The sequence below is a fragment of the Achroia grisella genome, unplaced genomic scaffold (assembly GCF_030625045.1).
Source record: "Achroia grisella isolate CSIRO2021 unplaced genomic scaffold, CSIRO_AGI_Agris_v1 utg1062, whole genome shotgun sequence".
NCBI lineage: Eukaryota > Metazoa > Arthropoda > Insecta > Lepidoptera > Pyralidae > Achroia > Achroia grisella.
The window spans coordinates 19,064-35,433 of record NW_026712566.1 but is presented as its reverse complement, the minus strand read 5'-3'; the positions used below and the strand labels follow the sequence as shown (position 1 = coordinate 35,433).

Below are 16,370 nucleotides of genomic sequence, written 5' to 3'. Positions count from 1 at the left end.
TATTTCACAACAGTATATTGGCAGCCCTATCCGCATAGCACGTTGCGGATAGGGCGGCCAAAATACTACTGTGAAAGTAGTCTATAAATTCAAATGTTATATTCAAGATAAATGTAAGTACATGTGACTAAACAGTACCCTCGGATAGATTGTAAAGATTTTTAAAAGTAGATGTTAAAAATCCGAAATTTAATAATTTCAGTAATTAGTACACATTGATAATCTCTTTCAGAGATAAGCCCAACTTAATCACATTTTTTATGAATGTTATATTTTTTTATTACAAAAGAGTATTATAAAAATTAGTATACGTTAATATTAAATATTAGTAGATACAGAAATGTGGTACTTAAATAGTAGGTACTACTTCCATATAGTGTTTTGAGAAAATCATAGAAGACTTAAAATTAGAATTTCTCTTATCTCGAGCTCACTCACAGTTAGAAAACTAAATAAAAATAACTACTTAGTTATCATGATCATCATTTCAGTCCGCAAGAGTTTCACTGCTGAACAAAGGCCTCCCCCAAAGATCTCCACGATGATGCTCGCAATTTAGCTAACTAATAAACATTATCTAAATCAGGTTATTTTCAATTAATTTAATAACTCACTAAAGGTGTACAATATTAATTAAAACAAAATATCGAAATTATAGAAGACTATACTTTAAATATCTATGTAAGATTTGAATGCATATTTTATCTAAATGTAGTACTACTCATTATAAGCAAAACATGTAAACGTTGAGATTAAAGCATTCTTTTGTGAGATAATAGTAACAGATTAAAGTAGTTAGTTGTGTAACAAAACAGAAATGCACTTCGTACAACAATGATGAAATTACGTCGCTACACTACGAGTGAATGATGGGAACGCAGACTAGCGTTTAACTACCAGATCAGAATATCATGAAAGCTGGTCGTTTTATGTTTTGAGATGTCCATTACTTATTTAGTTATTTCAAATGATTACTATGAACCATTACTTCGCATATTATAAATACGAAGCCTACTAATAATATAAATAAGAGCGTGTTTAACTGTCTGTCTGCCTGTTACGTTTTCACAACTAAAGGATTTCAACCTTATGAAATTTGCCCATCTTGCAGAAGCTATCTTGTATCTCAATAATATAGTTACATATTGTATTGAAGTTATAGTACCTATTACTATATTTTTTATTTGAACATGACAAATAAATAAAAACAGAATACAAACAAAATATTTTTAACAACAATCCCTACCCTAAGTTTATATATTATTCTGGTTAGTATTTTCAAACATGTAATCAGTTAATCATAGAATGCATATCTCCAATAAATTGGTATTATATTTTGTTACAAATAAATATGAATACATTATTGATTGCAATATAAGATAATGACTGTCATAATTCATTATAACTTCGCTGCGGATGAAACGATAAAACAGAGAGTTTATCAAGTTCATTGACGCCAAACCGATCGCACCCGTAATTCACTTTCGTCGTAACAATGTTTACGTACACTATCACACGTAACTCATCCATCCACTTATGTACAGTTTACATGAAAAGTCCGCAAAACGAATGGCATTTAACGCAATAATAACAACCCAGGAAAAGCCGCACAGCGCCATCTTGTTAATATACATAGAAGACAGATAGAGCAATATAGACAAACATACTTATGACTACAAATGTTTGCGTAGTGCGAGGAATCGAACCCGCCACCAGCGTTGCGGTAAACTACTAAAGCACCGTCAAGAAACAAAATAAGATCCAGTATTCCCACCCACACACGGTTCTTCTTGGTAAAGTAGTAATTGTTATACATAGGCTCTCTCATTGTAATAATTAAAATGCATCTCCCACAGGTCTCGAGGTTTCAAGACACGGACATAAATAGGCACTAGGAACAACTCTACTCGTATATTTGCTTTTAAAACGTTACATCAGAACGATATAGTCCAGAAGTATAATGAAAAAGTATTAAATATCTTTTTAAATTAGTCCACATCCATATTAAAGAAACATTAATATTTTAATAAGTTCTTAGTAAATTGGTATTGAAATTTACAAACTGAATCTGCAATTCGTACTTATTATTTCAATAAGTGGATAAGTACGCTCATTATTCAAGTAAGCTAGCTATCAAAGTTGAGTTCTTAAGCTTTCGTCAGTACGTAATCAATACAAATAAATAAAATTGTTGTATCCGTTTGTAATATCAAATTAACAGCTTTTCACTAAATACGTCAAAAATTTTATTAATAAAATGTTTGCCGACTGTTTCAGTTTGTTGTTGCTAATCTCTGAAACGGCTGAACCGATTTTGACGAAACTTTCATTCTCAGATAGCAAATGTTATAGGAGTAACTTATGCTACTTTTATCAAAGAAACTTTATCTACTTTCATTTAAAAAGTTAAATTTCACGACGGGACGAAGGCGCGGGCAGGTAACACGGATCAATCATACGGAAAATAAATAGATATAAAAATCTCCATACACATAAAGAGAAGATTCGGTTTAAATTTATATATGTTAGCATACGTTTGCGGTTGCAGGATGGGCAGTTAGTATACGAGTACATATAATTCGCACACACTACGTAATTACTCATAGTAGGTCACCTAAACAAAAAATTAAGGGTCAAATTGAGTCCCGTGCTCTCCTGTTTTAAGACGCGCCTTCTCTACGTACTACAAAGTTCAATGACACTTACCACCAGCTCGGCAAACTTAGCGTCCAACTCCTCTTGTGGGGGCATGGGGTGCGTGGGTGTGACGGCCTGCAGTGCCAGACCACCATCGCCGCCCACCACGCAGTATGTAATCTCCGGCGGCTCATCATTCTAGAACAAGATTTTTTTAAATTAATCAAATGTATCTAGCTCTGAGATAGTAACGTTGTAAAGATATATAGACAAGAAACAACTTGAACAAGTTTTTCATGGAGATAAGATCATTTTAATACAAAAATCTTTTATATACGAATCCAAATAAATGTCGATTCGTCAACTTATTAGTAAGACCTTAATTCTAATTTAAATAGAAATCAATTTCAGATATTTATATCAAATATCTAAATTAGGTTTCTGCTTTTTTTAAAATAATAACCTATCTCCTGTCTTAACACCCAACTTAGTTAAAATCCATTCCATTGTCTAAAAAGTTAACAAACAGACACATAGACACGCTTCCGCGTTTATAATATTAACATATAAAAAATATATTATTCAACACACTTGATAATAAATAATGTATATTAAACTACGCAAAAACACAGTTCATGTACCTGCGGAAAAAATCCGAAAGTTCGAAACCGGACCTCTCAATTTAAATACATTGACAATGCTAAAAATAAACGAGGAAGAAAGCAATGAGTGACTTCCAAAAATAGTAAAGCAAATGTAACCCAATATGGCAACAAGCAATCGAATAATGTCAGACAGACGAATATTCATTATGTACAATGGATATAATAAGTAATTGAACATCAACGTAACATTTTATCTCGTTGGTATAATTAACAATAATGTTGTATATGTATTCATACAAATTCAATTAACTATATGACTTTATTTTCGGCAATCAGAAAGTAAACGAACATGTGAAACTTGAAATAATTTTAAAATGCAGTTAATAAGATACTGTACACATAAAATTTATTTATTTTATGAGTTATCTTAAAAAATTCATTTCATAATTATTTATGTAGTAAAAAATATTAAATTTATGAAAAGTGACAGTAATCTCTGAAATCCGTAATCCGCTCTGTCATATAGATACACGGATAGATAGATAGATAAAACTTTTATTTGCGTTCATAAGTTATTTTATCTTAATAAAGAATTTCATTTTATCTTATTTTTATATGTACTAAGACAATAGGCACAAATGTACCAAAGCCTATAAAAATCATTTCCAATTTAATATTTGGAGGTTATAAACCATATTAACCTCTCAGGGAATATTAACGCCCATAAACATAATTGTATAGAAATTTAAGACGAATATGATTATCTGTCAGAGTCAACGACAGCACAAATTAACTAGTTGCACAGATAAAAGAATATACCTACATATTCTTTATTTAAAGTGTTCATTATTCAATATTGCATTAAAAAGCAATTCAATGTATATTAATATTTAAATATCAGATTACGTAAAAAACTGGAGTACTGATCGTAATTAAATTTGGTATTAGATACATTGTATCAAGGAGACACATACAAGCTATCTGTTATCCAAAAAAAGCAGACAAAGACGCGTGTAACTCTATATATTATATTACATTAAACAATGATAGTTGTCAGTGTCACATAAGAGATAAATATTAAATAAACCACTTGTGAGTCATTGCACAATTTCAACCTTTGGGCGGCTCCTCACACAATTCTTCGAACTGTCAACATGTCTCCTCGCTCAGGGTTGACTAGTAAAGACATCTCAAATAAACACGAGCTGTATGTTACAATTTATATTATTAGCTGATCAGACAGACAATGACTATCTTAACTATAAATATTGAATTCTAATTGGATGTTAATTTGTAAAAAAACTTCTTCAGGGTGAGTGCTGCGTGATTGTTACAGCGCCTCAGCTCAAACTGAATAGTATTAAATTCCCATACAGCTTACATGAATGTTATTTTACGGTTTCACTCTTAAAATGTTTCCATAGGGTGTTTTCCGAGGAAAAGCGCAAAGCATTGGATAAGTATATTATACATAGTTGTGTTTCACAGGAAACTACGATAACTATGTATATGCAATCAATCATTATTTATGCCTGAAAATATACTGATTTATCTGCATTTGATTCTAAAATACTACGCCTTACCCATTTCCACACCATATAATCTTATATCTAAGGCATCACGACAGATTTTTACAAAAAATTGTGATTTGCAAATACATATTTCGTATTAAATCTTTTCTATACGTTTAAGATTAAGTACAGATACAGAATATGTAATAGTAGAAGAGCATCTTCAAAAATTCTGTAATATAACATTTTGATATTCTTTAAACTTGTTATCAATATTATAATGCACAATGTTTCTTACAGTATGAATATATAAAGAAATCCCAATATTCGACTGTTTTATTATTTTAAACAAATTATTGTAAGTGTTAACCCTCAAGTCCTTAAAACACTAATAAGGAGCTCATAAGGAGCATTATTTCCGTCGATGACTTCACTGCAGTGGACGTCTCGGGCGCCAGTACAATTATATTTATGAACATAAAGACATTGCCTTTATTAATAACCCTAACATCTACGATATTTAACACTAAACTCGGCTGTTTTGTACCATTATATTATCTCGCGATTAATATTGCATTGCATAATTTTGATATTGCAATTCCTAAACGTCATTTATCAAATATTTGTAAAAGATATATCACTGTATACGTTACAGTTAACAATAGTTATGATAAAAATAAATGATGAACTTTGAAAAATAATACGACAGAAAAATACTGTACAATATTTCGTCAGTATTAACCGTTTCAGAAAACAATACATCTCTGTAAATACATCATACCTACGAGTAGGTATATATACGATATCTATACAAATAAATTGATAAGGATAAATATCTATCTATTTAGTTAATTAGGTATGTTAGACACTTACGCTAGCTGCTAAATCCTTTTTGCGTAGCGAGAAATGAAATCTTTTACTATCTTTCTTTTTCGTACTAGCACGTTTCATGTCGTTTCATCTACAATTAACAAACAACACTCAATATTGCAATCAATAAGACACTTCAACTGTAGTAAACGGCGTGTAAATACTAATTAAATAGAGCGAGTGCATAACGCTAGCACGTAAGACAATATGTCACAATCGAGACGACCACTTACTGTCTGTCATCGTTAACTACTTCCGTCCATTTATGGAGACGTATTCTCCCGCTCTAATTCGATCAACAATTAAATATCGTTTAATTATATAACAAAAGGGCTCGTAAACTTTATCTTGTGACGTTCTTTCTGTCGATACTGGAAGGTTGGACAAACCTTTGACCTTGTTACATATGTGTATCCGTCTAAAATTGGGAAATTTGTATCCCCATATAGATAGATAGATATTTTTTTATTTACGTTTAAGGCATACACATGCACAAAGCACAGTAATATTAACAACAAAACTAAAATTAAATACACAAACACATCAGTCAGTCAACAAAATACAATACTCTCGATTCAATCTCTGAATGTATAAAATTTGACATTAAAAGTCTTATTGGAAACAATTTCTTCATTCACCCCTAACTATAAGTGATAAGATGCCAGTCCAACGTCATGAGTACTTAGATCATCTATAGGAAGAAGCACTTCCAAACTGACTATCTTCTTTTACCATAGATTACAAAGTATGATAATCATCCCAATATTTCAAACAAAATTGAGTTCTCACTCGCAGAACAAGTTTCGTATTCTATTGGTATTGTAAGGACTATATTGATAAATTGGTTCACTAGGTATCACGATGTTAGTCACCGCATGGCTGGTAATTTCACACTTTAGAACCTAAATGGTAGCACAATACTGGTTCAGAATAGGTTCCTCTCGCGAACGCCCAATTGTGGAATGACACAGCGCACTAACTGGTTTGATCATGACTGATATTTCTATTTGATCAGCAGTATAATGGATATTTAATTAGCTTTATTTTTTATACAGTAAAATTTTTGATACCCTATGACCTTATCAAAATGCCACACTACCTTTTCAAAAGAGCTTAACATTGCTCAAGGTGTGTTGCAATGTTTCCAAATCTCAAAGCAGTCTTAACTGCCCTCATTGTTATATTTTGATGTATCTCGATTGAACTATTGTGCGTTTCAATTGCTGTTGACCCAACATTGTTAACTTGTGATGATTTCAAGGGGCCAATCAAACAATAACGTTTGAACTCTAATGTAAATACTTAGCCAGTAGTTTACTATTTCATGGGCATATGTTCGAAACAGACAGGAAATTTTTATTTATGCGACTCAATATTGTTGGAATTATAATTTAATTAACAAAATTTTAACTGACGGCAGTATCTTTAACTATAGGTATTGTGGTACCGATGCATTTATGTAAAATACTAGAGAAAAACTATATAAAAGGTACTGTTTTAGTATGGGCTATTCACCAATATACATACTCAGTATTCAAACTTGAGTTTATCGTTTTTATAAAAATAAATATAACAATATTAATATTATCTATGAAATCTTTAAATAATTGATAGTGGATCAAAACGTGTATGCAACTGCTTCTATTTTATTAGGTTTCATTATCCCAAATATAATAAATACATTTTACAAAAATGTATATGATTTATTAATGAAATGCATATATTTACAATTTAAATCAAATATGTTATCTCATAAATCACGATAGACGAATATAGGTACCAAAACAAATCTAGAAGAAGTCGGTATGCAATAAAACTTTTCTGTTATTTTTATATCAACGAAAAGAAAGTTATACAATATCAGAATTACATAAAAAACGTATCTCATCAAACACTATGTAAGTACACCTAGAATTTTAGAGAAAACAAGTGAATAATTTCGCGAATCGTACACGTGGTCCGAAAACGCTCATCTCTCTGGTAAATTATGTATCGCATGACCGACATCACTACGCTTTCCATTCGTACAAAACTAGTTTCAGCAATGATAGGGCTGACCCTACATCTGCAATCACTGATTATTTTCTAACTGGAATGGCCAACCAGCTGACGGGCAGCTTGGTGACGTGGTAACGTCGCCTATTATATACAGTATAAACATCACGTTCATACCCGAATCAATGTGACGCCTGAAACGGGGACCTGAGGATTAAGATATCATGCTTCCATACCTTCCTCTCCACCTCCATTTCAATGCCCTATAATGCATTTTTGTACTATTTCTATTTGGCTGACAGTCTTAGAATAACAATAACTTAGAAATAAAATAATATAATAAAATTATTGTTTATTTATTTATTTACTCATTGTTACACCAGAAGTAAATTACAAAGAACATAAACAGTAGTAATAAGGTACAAAAGGCGGTCTTATCGCATAAGCAATCACTTCCAGACAACCTTTGGTTAGAGAAGACATAATGTGGTAGATAGCGCTAGAATGAACTAGAGAAATAAAAAAAGGCGTAGAAATAAATAAATATTATATTATCTGTGGCAATACTAAACACGAATAAAAATAATTTACATATACTACTTATAAAACGTCTATTTGCATAGTAAACATTAATATAAAAATAGTAAATCTTAATATAAAAAGACATCACAATGTTAAAAATAAATTTAGTACAAAGGCAGACTCATTACAAAGGAAGGAGAGGAATGACATGACATAATACTAAATGAGGAATTTCTTCCTGAACCTTTGAATGACTGAGAGGCATTGTTGGGTGGTGGAAATAAAAGCTTATAATGATACTACAGTACAATAAATTAAATAATATTAAAAGCCGTTATTTATATAAGTATCTATTAAAGTGACTACTAGCACTTTCCATTAGTTCCGACGCCTTGTTTAAAACACCACACCCAACAGCTTATAGAACCACTAATGTGAATGCCATTAATTTAAAGTGGGATATATATTTTATTCTCACTATTCAGTATCAATCAATAGTATATTAAGCAAGAGTCTATTATTATCGACGGCCTCGGTGGCAAATAGATTTAGTACATTGTCTTTCTTCGCATTGTCGCGAGTTCGATTCTCGCAGGATACAAATATTTGGGTGTTTACTACGTATGCCTCAGTGGTGTAATGATTCAGTAGACTCCCAAATTTTTCTAACCATTGCGGAAATACAAATACTTATGTTCATTACAATATATGTTTGCATCAGTATTGTTCTTTATTTACTGAGTTCGCTGCGAATAAAGATATGTATATAAATTTCTCATGTAAATTCTCCACAGTATATAGTCAATATAACTAAATCTTATACAATTTATACTCTAAATTTATATTTTTAGCCCTAGTGTTAGGCTAGGCTGTGCGCTTATTGACAATATGCAATTTTAGTACGAGTGCAATAAGACAGAAGGCACCTGATAAAACATAATCTTTGTGATTTTAGCACTAGTCTAGTTCTATATATAGGTGCTATATGTATAGCTGATTTGGTGGCCAAACTTTGTTTCTGAATTGCACTGACCGGATCTTAAAAAATATTATTAATATTATATTATTGTACTGAACAAGATACTCATTGGTACAATATAGTGGTTACTAAAGTTTTCTGAATCTGTACTGATTTTTTATTCCGCTAAATAATTTTTGGCATAATATTACAATATTTTGTTTTTAAAACCAAGCACGTTGTCTATACAAAATTGTTAAACATGGTTGATTCGTATATATGTTTTTTTTTACAGTTTTATGCATTGCTTTTGACAGTATATAGAGATTTAGATAATCTAGAGCTAACTCTGTAGGCAACACTCAGTTTTAATATGCAAAAGTTATTAGGTATACCATTATATAATATGATGGTAATATTTTTTTTTCAAGCTATTGTAATGAGTCCTTACATTATGGATGAATTACACTGAACTTATGAATTGCAATGAGACTGTAACTGAATGTAATAATAGAACTAGTTGTGAGAATGTAACTCGAAATTATCGTAAAGAACTTGATCAATCTATTTACTTAATAGTTTTAGTCGTTTCGTTTGTTACCGTGTATATCATGTCAAATTCATAGGTGCTATAATTTAATATTATATAACTCAACAATTGTCGTTGTATAATTTGAAGAGGAAATCATAGTTATTTATCAGTCACAAAGAGCAAGTCAGGGACTACTTCTAGTGTATAGTTAATACAAATAACAACACATACAAATACTTCCATATCTAACAAATAACGATTCTATTCCGACTGATTGTCTCATCGCCAATGAGTCGAAAACATCTTCAGCTGTACACTTGAAGACTTTTGCAATTGACTAGCTTATATTATGAGGGAATAAGGAGACATAGTCAACACTGTCCTACATTTTGAAATTCATGTAGTGAAAAAATAAACTTTTTTATTTATTACGTTTTATGGCTCTGGATACAACTCCTTTTTAGGACCTACCTTGACAAGTACATTAAACTCATAAGCAGTTTTACAGAAGGTTAAAGTTAATACCTAACAAATGTTTTTATTTGTAGTTAGTAGTGTATTTTGTTTTTTGTCTTGTCTGTCAATGCCTGTCAATCCTATTATTTGTACATTTTTAACACTATGTCAACAGTATCATATGTATATTAAATACAAACTTCCTTATAAATTTCTGATTCTGGTAATGGATTTCATTTTATTTTATTCATAATTGATCGAGCGTAAGGTAAATTCTATCTACTGATCCATAGTCGTTTCCATATTTCAAATGAAACTCCATTCACTGCAGTTATATTATTACCCAACAATTCTACAATGTACATTATAAATAGGTCGCTACCATACTACTAACCAGTCTAGAATGGTTTATAGCAACATAAATCAAAGCCCTTACCACGTACAGTGGGATGGTGAAAGTGGCGCACCAACTAATGCCAGATCGGATGGAACTCGATATTTTGTATCGATTTACTCGATCACTGTTACTCGATACGTTCCGTAACGATACACATTGTGTTATTGACGAATATATCTATATAGTCTGAATGTGATTAATGCTATGCTATACAATAAATATCACAAAAATGTTACTTTTCTAATAAAAAAATATTAAATTACTTCTTGGATTATTTAACTTGGACTTTATAAACAAAAAATAATATAATATTTCTATCTATACTTATTTCATAACGGTGAAGAGTATGTTTGATTAAATACGCTAATCTCAAGAACTCCTGGGTCGAAATTAAAATATCTTTAGAGTTGGATAGCCCATTTATCAAGAAAGGATTTAGGCTACTACATTACATCACGCTACGTCTAATATGAGCAGAGTTTCAATGAAAAATGAAAATAAAAATCCAAATCCAATCCAAATCCAAGGCCAAAATCAGGAAAATGTGACGCAGACGAAGGTGACTAATAATTATAATAATAATACATTAATATTATTACAATAGATAAAATAAAAATTATGGTTCAACTACACCATCCTTTTATTATTGACTGTCCAGTACTGCCTTATCGTCGTATATCATTTAGCATTGATCATAGCACATCATTATACCACTTAAAAACTGACCATTTTTTTTAACGTGCCCTTGTCACGGCCACAAACTAACCTTACAGTTATGCAACTACAGCCTTGACCCATCAGGGAATTTTTTTGCTGACTAAAGCTGATCTACCAGGTATATATTAATCCACTTCTACTTTTTACCTTCGTTAAAATGTGTAGGTTGCAAACTAGGTGAGTAATATGTTTTGATTTACCTTTTCTTATGTGACCGCAGTTCAGCCATTCGCTAGCAAGCAACAGCCCACCTGATCCTAAGTGGCTAATTCACATAAACAGTATTAAGGATATCACGTTATCATTTGTGATGATTGTGATTGTAGTGAATGTAATGAAACGCCTCGAGTGTGAACAACAACTACTTTATTACTGTAGTACCCACATATATATTTACTTTATAATTACCCACGACATCTCCCCCCAAATTATATAAAACAAACAATGTACTCAAGTTCTAAAGAATATAACAAAAGGGTACGCTTCCTCTCCTTAAATATACTGTATTATATTTTAATTGTACAATACTTCTTATACACTAACTTGTATAAATAACCCATCACCTTATTTACCCGTTATAAGAAAAATAAAAAATATTTATGTATATAATATGAAAAGTATTTTATGATAATAGTATTTTATTTTTACAATTTTTTCCGTAGGCGTTGAATAGCTACTGCTTTAGCTTTGCGGATGAGCTGTTCACTATTAGGATTCGAAGCCTCGTCACTGCTAGTACATGAATACTCACACGCATCGCTATACTGCTCATCTTTAACATCGTCGCTATGCATTGATTGTGGATCACTTTCACACCTAATCAAGTGACGGCGATTTCGCCTATACCTGGCACCGACACTATTTTTAACAATGTAAGAACGAGGAGTGTTAGCGCGCCCCACTATCTTTCCTCTGCTCCTAACCTTTCCATCTATACAGATTACTGAGTCACCGTCTCTTAACATAGGAAGAGTTTTACTGTGTTGATCATAGTACATTTTATTGTTATTTTGTTTATGTAACATAGTTCGGTACTCAGAAGGATCGACAGGTTTTGGTTTTAATAGGTTTTCATGTACTGGCAATTGACAACGCAACCTGCGACCCATCAGCAACTGCGCAGGAGAACTCAACCCATCCCTAGGTGTATTTCTATAGTTAAGAAGAGCTAAATCAAAATCTCCGTTACTTTTGATAGACTTCTTTAAAATCATTTTAATAGTTTGAACAGCGCGTTCACTTTTACCATTCGCCTGCGGGTAATTTGGCGAGGACGTCACGTGATTGAAACCCCAAACATTAACAAAATTTTTGAACTCTCGGCTAGTGTACTGAGTCCCGTTATCACTTATCAGTACTTTGGGTATACCATGACGTGAAAAAATATTTTTTATGTTTTGTATGACTAAGTTAGAAGTTAAATTGTTTAATTTACATACTTCTATATAATTAGAATAATAATCAACAATAATTAGAAAATATTTATGATTAAATTCAAATATGCCGGAGCCGACCTTTTCCCACGGCAGAGCTGGAATCTCCATAGGAAGCATTGGCTCTTTAGCAGGTCTGTTTGAGTGCTCCTGACAGGTGTGACATCGCTTCACAAACTGTTCTATGTCACGTGACATACTCGGCCAAAACATAACTTGCCTCGCGCGCCGCTTGCACCGATCTATACCTAAATGCCCTTCGTGAACTAATTTTAACAGGTCTCCTCTTAATTCTTTAGGTATAAGTACCTGATCCTGTTTAAATATAACATTGTCGACTATCAAAAGCTCATCTTTTATCGACCAATATAACTTTGCTTCATTTGCAACGTTATATTTGTGTTTAGGCCATCCGTAATTTATATCATTTATTAATATATTAAGTTCATGATCGTTTTTAGTTTTTCTCTTTATTAATGTGAGTTTATCATTTGAAATAGGAATGTTTTGAATAATCATTTGCACCTGGTAAGTTATATTAGAATGCATTTCTTCACTATATAGATCGGGAAGCGCCGCACGAGACAACATATCAGCTATAAACATATATTTTCCTGGCACGTATGTTACTGTCAAATCGTAACACTGTAACTTCAGTAACATACGTTGCAGACGCGCTGGGACAGACGCTAGAGGTTTTTTAAATATTCCTTCTAACGGTTTGTGATCCGATTCCACAATGACGCCCTTTTGCCCATATATGTACTGATGGAATCGTTCACAACCAAAAACAATAGCTAACATCTCTTTTTCCACCTGTGCATACCGGGTTTGCGCATCTGTAAGCGTACGGGAAGCGTATTCAACGGGGCGACCGCCTTGCATCAAAACTGCGCCCAACGCGTTTCGCGACGCGTCCACAGACAACCGCACTGGCTGCGTCGGGTTGTACAGCGCCAGCACGCCCGCACCACACACACACTCCTTGAGTTGATCGAACGCGCTTTGCTCGCTGTCCTCCCACCGCCAGTAATTATCTTTTCGCAATAGACTTGTTAACGGAATAGCTACTTCTGAGTAATTTGGAATAAATTTTGATAAGTAATTTACTGCCCCTAAGAACCGCTCGAGATCTTTCTTATCTTTTGGTATTTGCATTTCTTTAATGGCTTTAATTTTATTATAATCCGGTCTCATTCCCTTAGAATCAAACACATGACCCAGATAAGTCACTTCCTGAACTCCAATTTTACATTTCTGTTTATTAAATTTTAAGTTTATTTCCTTCGCTCTATTTAATAACGCACTCAATCTCATATCGTGAATCTGCCGAGTTTCCCCCCATACTATTACATCGTCAACATAATTATCTACACCCTCCAGGTCTTCCAGGTGTTGACGTAGTTTGGCGTGAAAAACTTCTGATGCGCAATTAATACCAAACGGTAGACGTAAAAATTGGTACCGTCCAAAGGGCGTGCTGAAAGTGCATAAGTCCGCGCTCTCATCATCCAGAACCACGGCCCAGAAGCCTGCATTTGCGTCAAGAACTGAAAAGTAACGAGCTCCGTGTAAGCGAGACGCTAATTCCGACACAGTCGGCAACTGGAAGTGAGCACGCTGAATAGCTCTGTTCAGTTCCCGTGGATCCAAGCACACCCTGATTCCATTATCCTTTTCGCCACCAACACCAGAGGATGTACCCACTGAGTTGGATGACTCACCTTCCTAATGACCCCTAAATTTACCATTTTATTAAGTTCCTGTGCTAAGCGATCGCGCAACCCATGAGGAATTTTCCTCGACGCACATATGACAGGTGGAACCGAGTTATCAGTTACTATGTGATACTTTCCGGGCAAACGTCCTAAACCTTTAAATAAGTCATTATAGTTGGATAGTTCAATAGACATTATACGCTTGATTAGCCCTAACTCCTCGCAAGAGTTCCGTCCCAGCACGCTGCTACATTCCATGTCCGCTACAGCAAATTTAAGATTATAAATAATATTTTTATAATACCAAGGTATAGTACAGATTCCTTTTAATGGAATCATATCATGCGTGTATGATATTAAAGATAGTTTCTTTTTTACAATTATATTCGGATCGAAACCTAATTTCAAAAATGTACTAAAGGATATTATATTAAAATCGGCCCCCGAGTCCAATTTAAAATTTTCATATCCATTTTCGCACGTTAATATTTGAAACCAGCCCCCTGAATCGTCACTGCAGTCGACGGACGAAATATAAAAAATATCATCTTCCGGTTCACTACTCACATCACATTCCACTCCATATACTCGCCCGGCCCGACCGCGGCCGGCGTTATGAAAAGAATGATTTGACTTACACATGCGCGCGAAGTGTCCATGATTACCGCAAACGTAACAGCTTACTCGTTGCGCGGGGCACTCGCCGTCGCTGCACCGCGCGGACCCACAAGCGCGGCACGGAGACCGCGCGGTCCGCTGCGCAAGCGCAGCCGCGGCCGGCCCCCACGGCCGCTCCGCGCGCCGCGCCGCTAGCCGCCCGCCGCGGCCAGCCGCGCGCCGCCACTCGCCCGCGGCCGCGCGCCGACACCGCGTCCACGCGTGCCGCGTCGCCACTCGATCCTATCTGACGGCAGCTCTCCTGGGACACCTCCTCCGCTTGGCAAATTTTTATGACCTTATCTAGGTCGAGATCATCGCACCGCAACAGTCTGTCCCTGACAGTGGAATGTCGAATTCCACAGACGATTCTATCCCTGATCAACTCCTCTTCCAGGGTGGTGAACTCGCATGTTTTGCTCAGAAGACGCAGTGCGGTGACGTATTGTTGTATAGATTCCCCTTCATCTTGGTTACGCGTAAAAAACTTATATCTCATCAATGTTACATTCGGCTTTGTTCCAAAATAATTATCAAATTTCTTCATCAATACCGCGACGTCATCTCGCTCCTTGTCTTCGTCGAATGTGAACGTTTGATAAACATCGAAGCCATCCGGGCCGATGAGATTCACCATTAGACTAGCTTGGACACTCGAGGGCTCCGAGGCTACACCAGAAGCCTTCAAAAATAAGATGAATTGTTGTTTCCATTTCTTCCAAGCGTCGGCCCGGCTCACGGGACCGCCGTCCATATTTAATTCTGCAGGCGGACGCGCGTGCTCCATTATTACACTTTTATACTGCACCACACCAACACAATGACACAAATATATTTCTAATACTATTATTTACTGTTATGTACTGATTTATAATACTTATGTACGCGTTAAGGATTCGTAATCTTTTATACCGCTGTCACCATGTAGTGAATGTAATGAAACGCCTCGAGTGTGAACAACAACTACTTTATTACTGTAGTACCCACATATATATTTACTTTATAATTACCCACGACAGTGATGTTCAAGCATTGCCATTCTAAAGGGCTATGTCATGCCCCCTTATCATGTAATTTTACCGCAATTTGTCACCCAATTAAAAGTGAAATAGTATCTACACCGATGACTTCATACAAAGTCTAACTAAAGTTAATACAGTAAAAATAACCTCTTTAAATTAAATACAAATAGTTCCCAAACTCAAGAATAGCTGATATAATTACTTATACAGTTTACGCGAATAACAGTTGATACTATTATATGAACACATAACAAGAAAAGATCTAATCTTATGAGATCTAACCGATTATATTCAAGTTTAAAAAATAACGTGCAGACAATGCAAATTTCGTGATAACATT

At 34.1% G+C, this 16,370-nt stretch overlaps 2 protein-coding genes across 2 annotated transcripts in view; both read right to left on the bottom strand.

Annotated features, from left to right (window-relative positions):
- The window catches only part of LOC131855227 (disheveled-associated activator of morphogenesis 1-like), a 30,799-nt gene extending 25,029 nt beyond the window's left edge, over positions 1 to 5,770 (bottom strand). The window contains 2 exon segments of the mRNA XM_059206474.1: positions 2,707 to 2,835; positions 5,627 to 5,770. Coding sequence (XP_059062457.1) covers positions 2,707 to 2,835; positions 5,627 to 5,704 — 207 coding nt within the window. The 5' untranslated portion in view covers positions 5,705 to 5,770.
- A 6,074-nt stretch (positions 5,771 to 11,844) lies between these two features.
- On the bottom strand, positions 11,845 to 14,993 carry LOC131854428 (uncharacterized). Its single transcript, XM_059205548.1, has 2 exons — positions 14,539 to 14,993; positions 11,845 to 12,466 (listed from the first exon to the last, which is right to left on the bottom strand). The coding sequence occupies exons 1-2, from the start codon at positions 14,991 to 14,993 to the stop codon at positions 11,845 to 11,847; spliced, it is 1,077 nt and encodes a 358-aa protein (XP_059061531.1).
- Between the last annotated feature and the right edge of the window lie 1,377 nt (positions 14,994 to 16,370).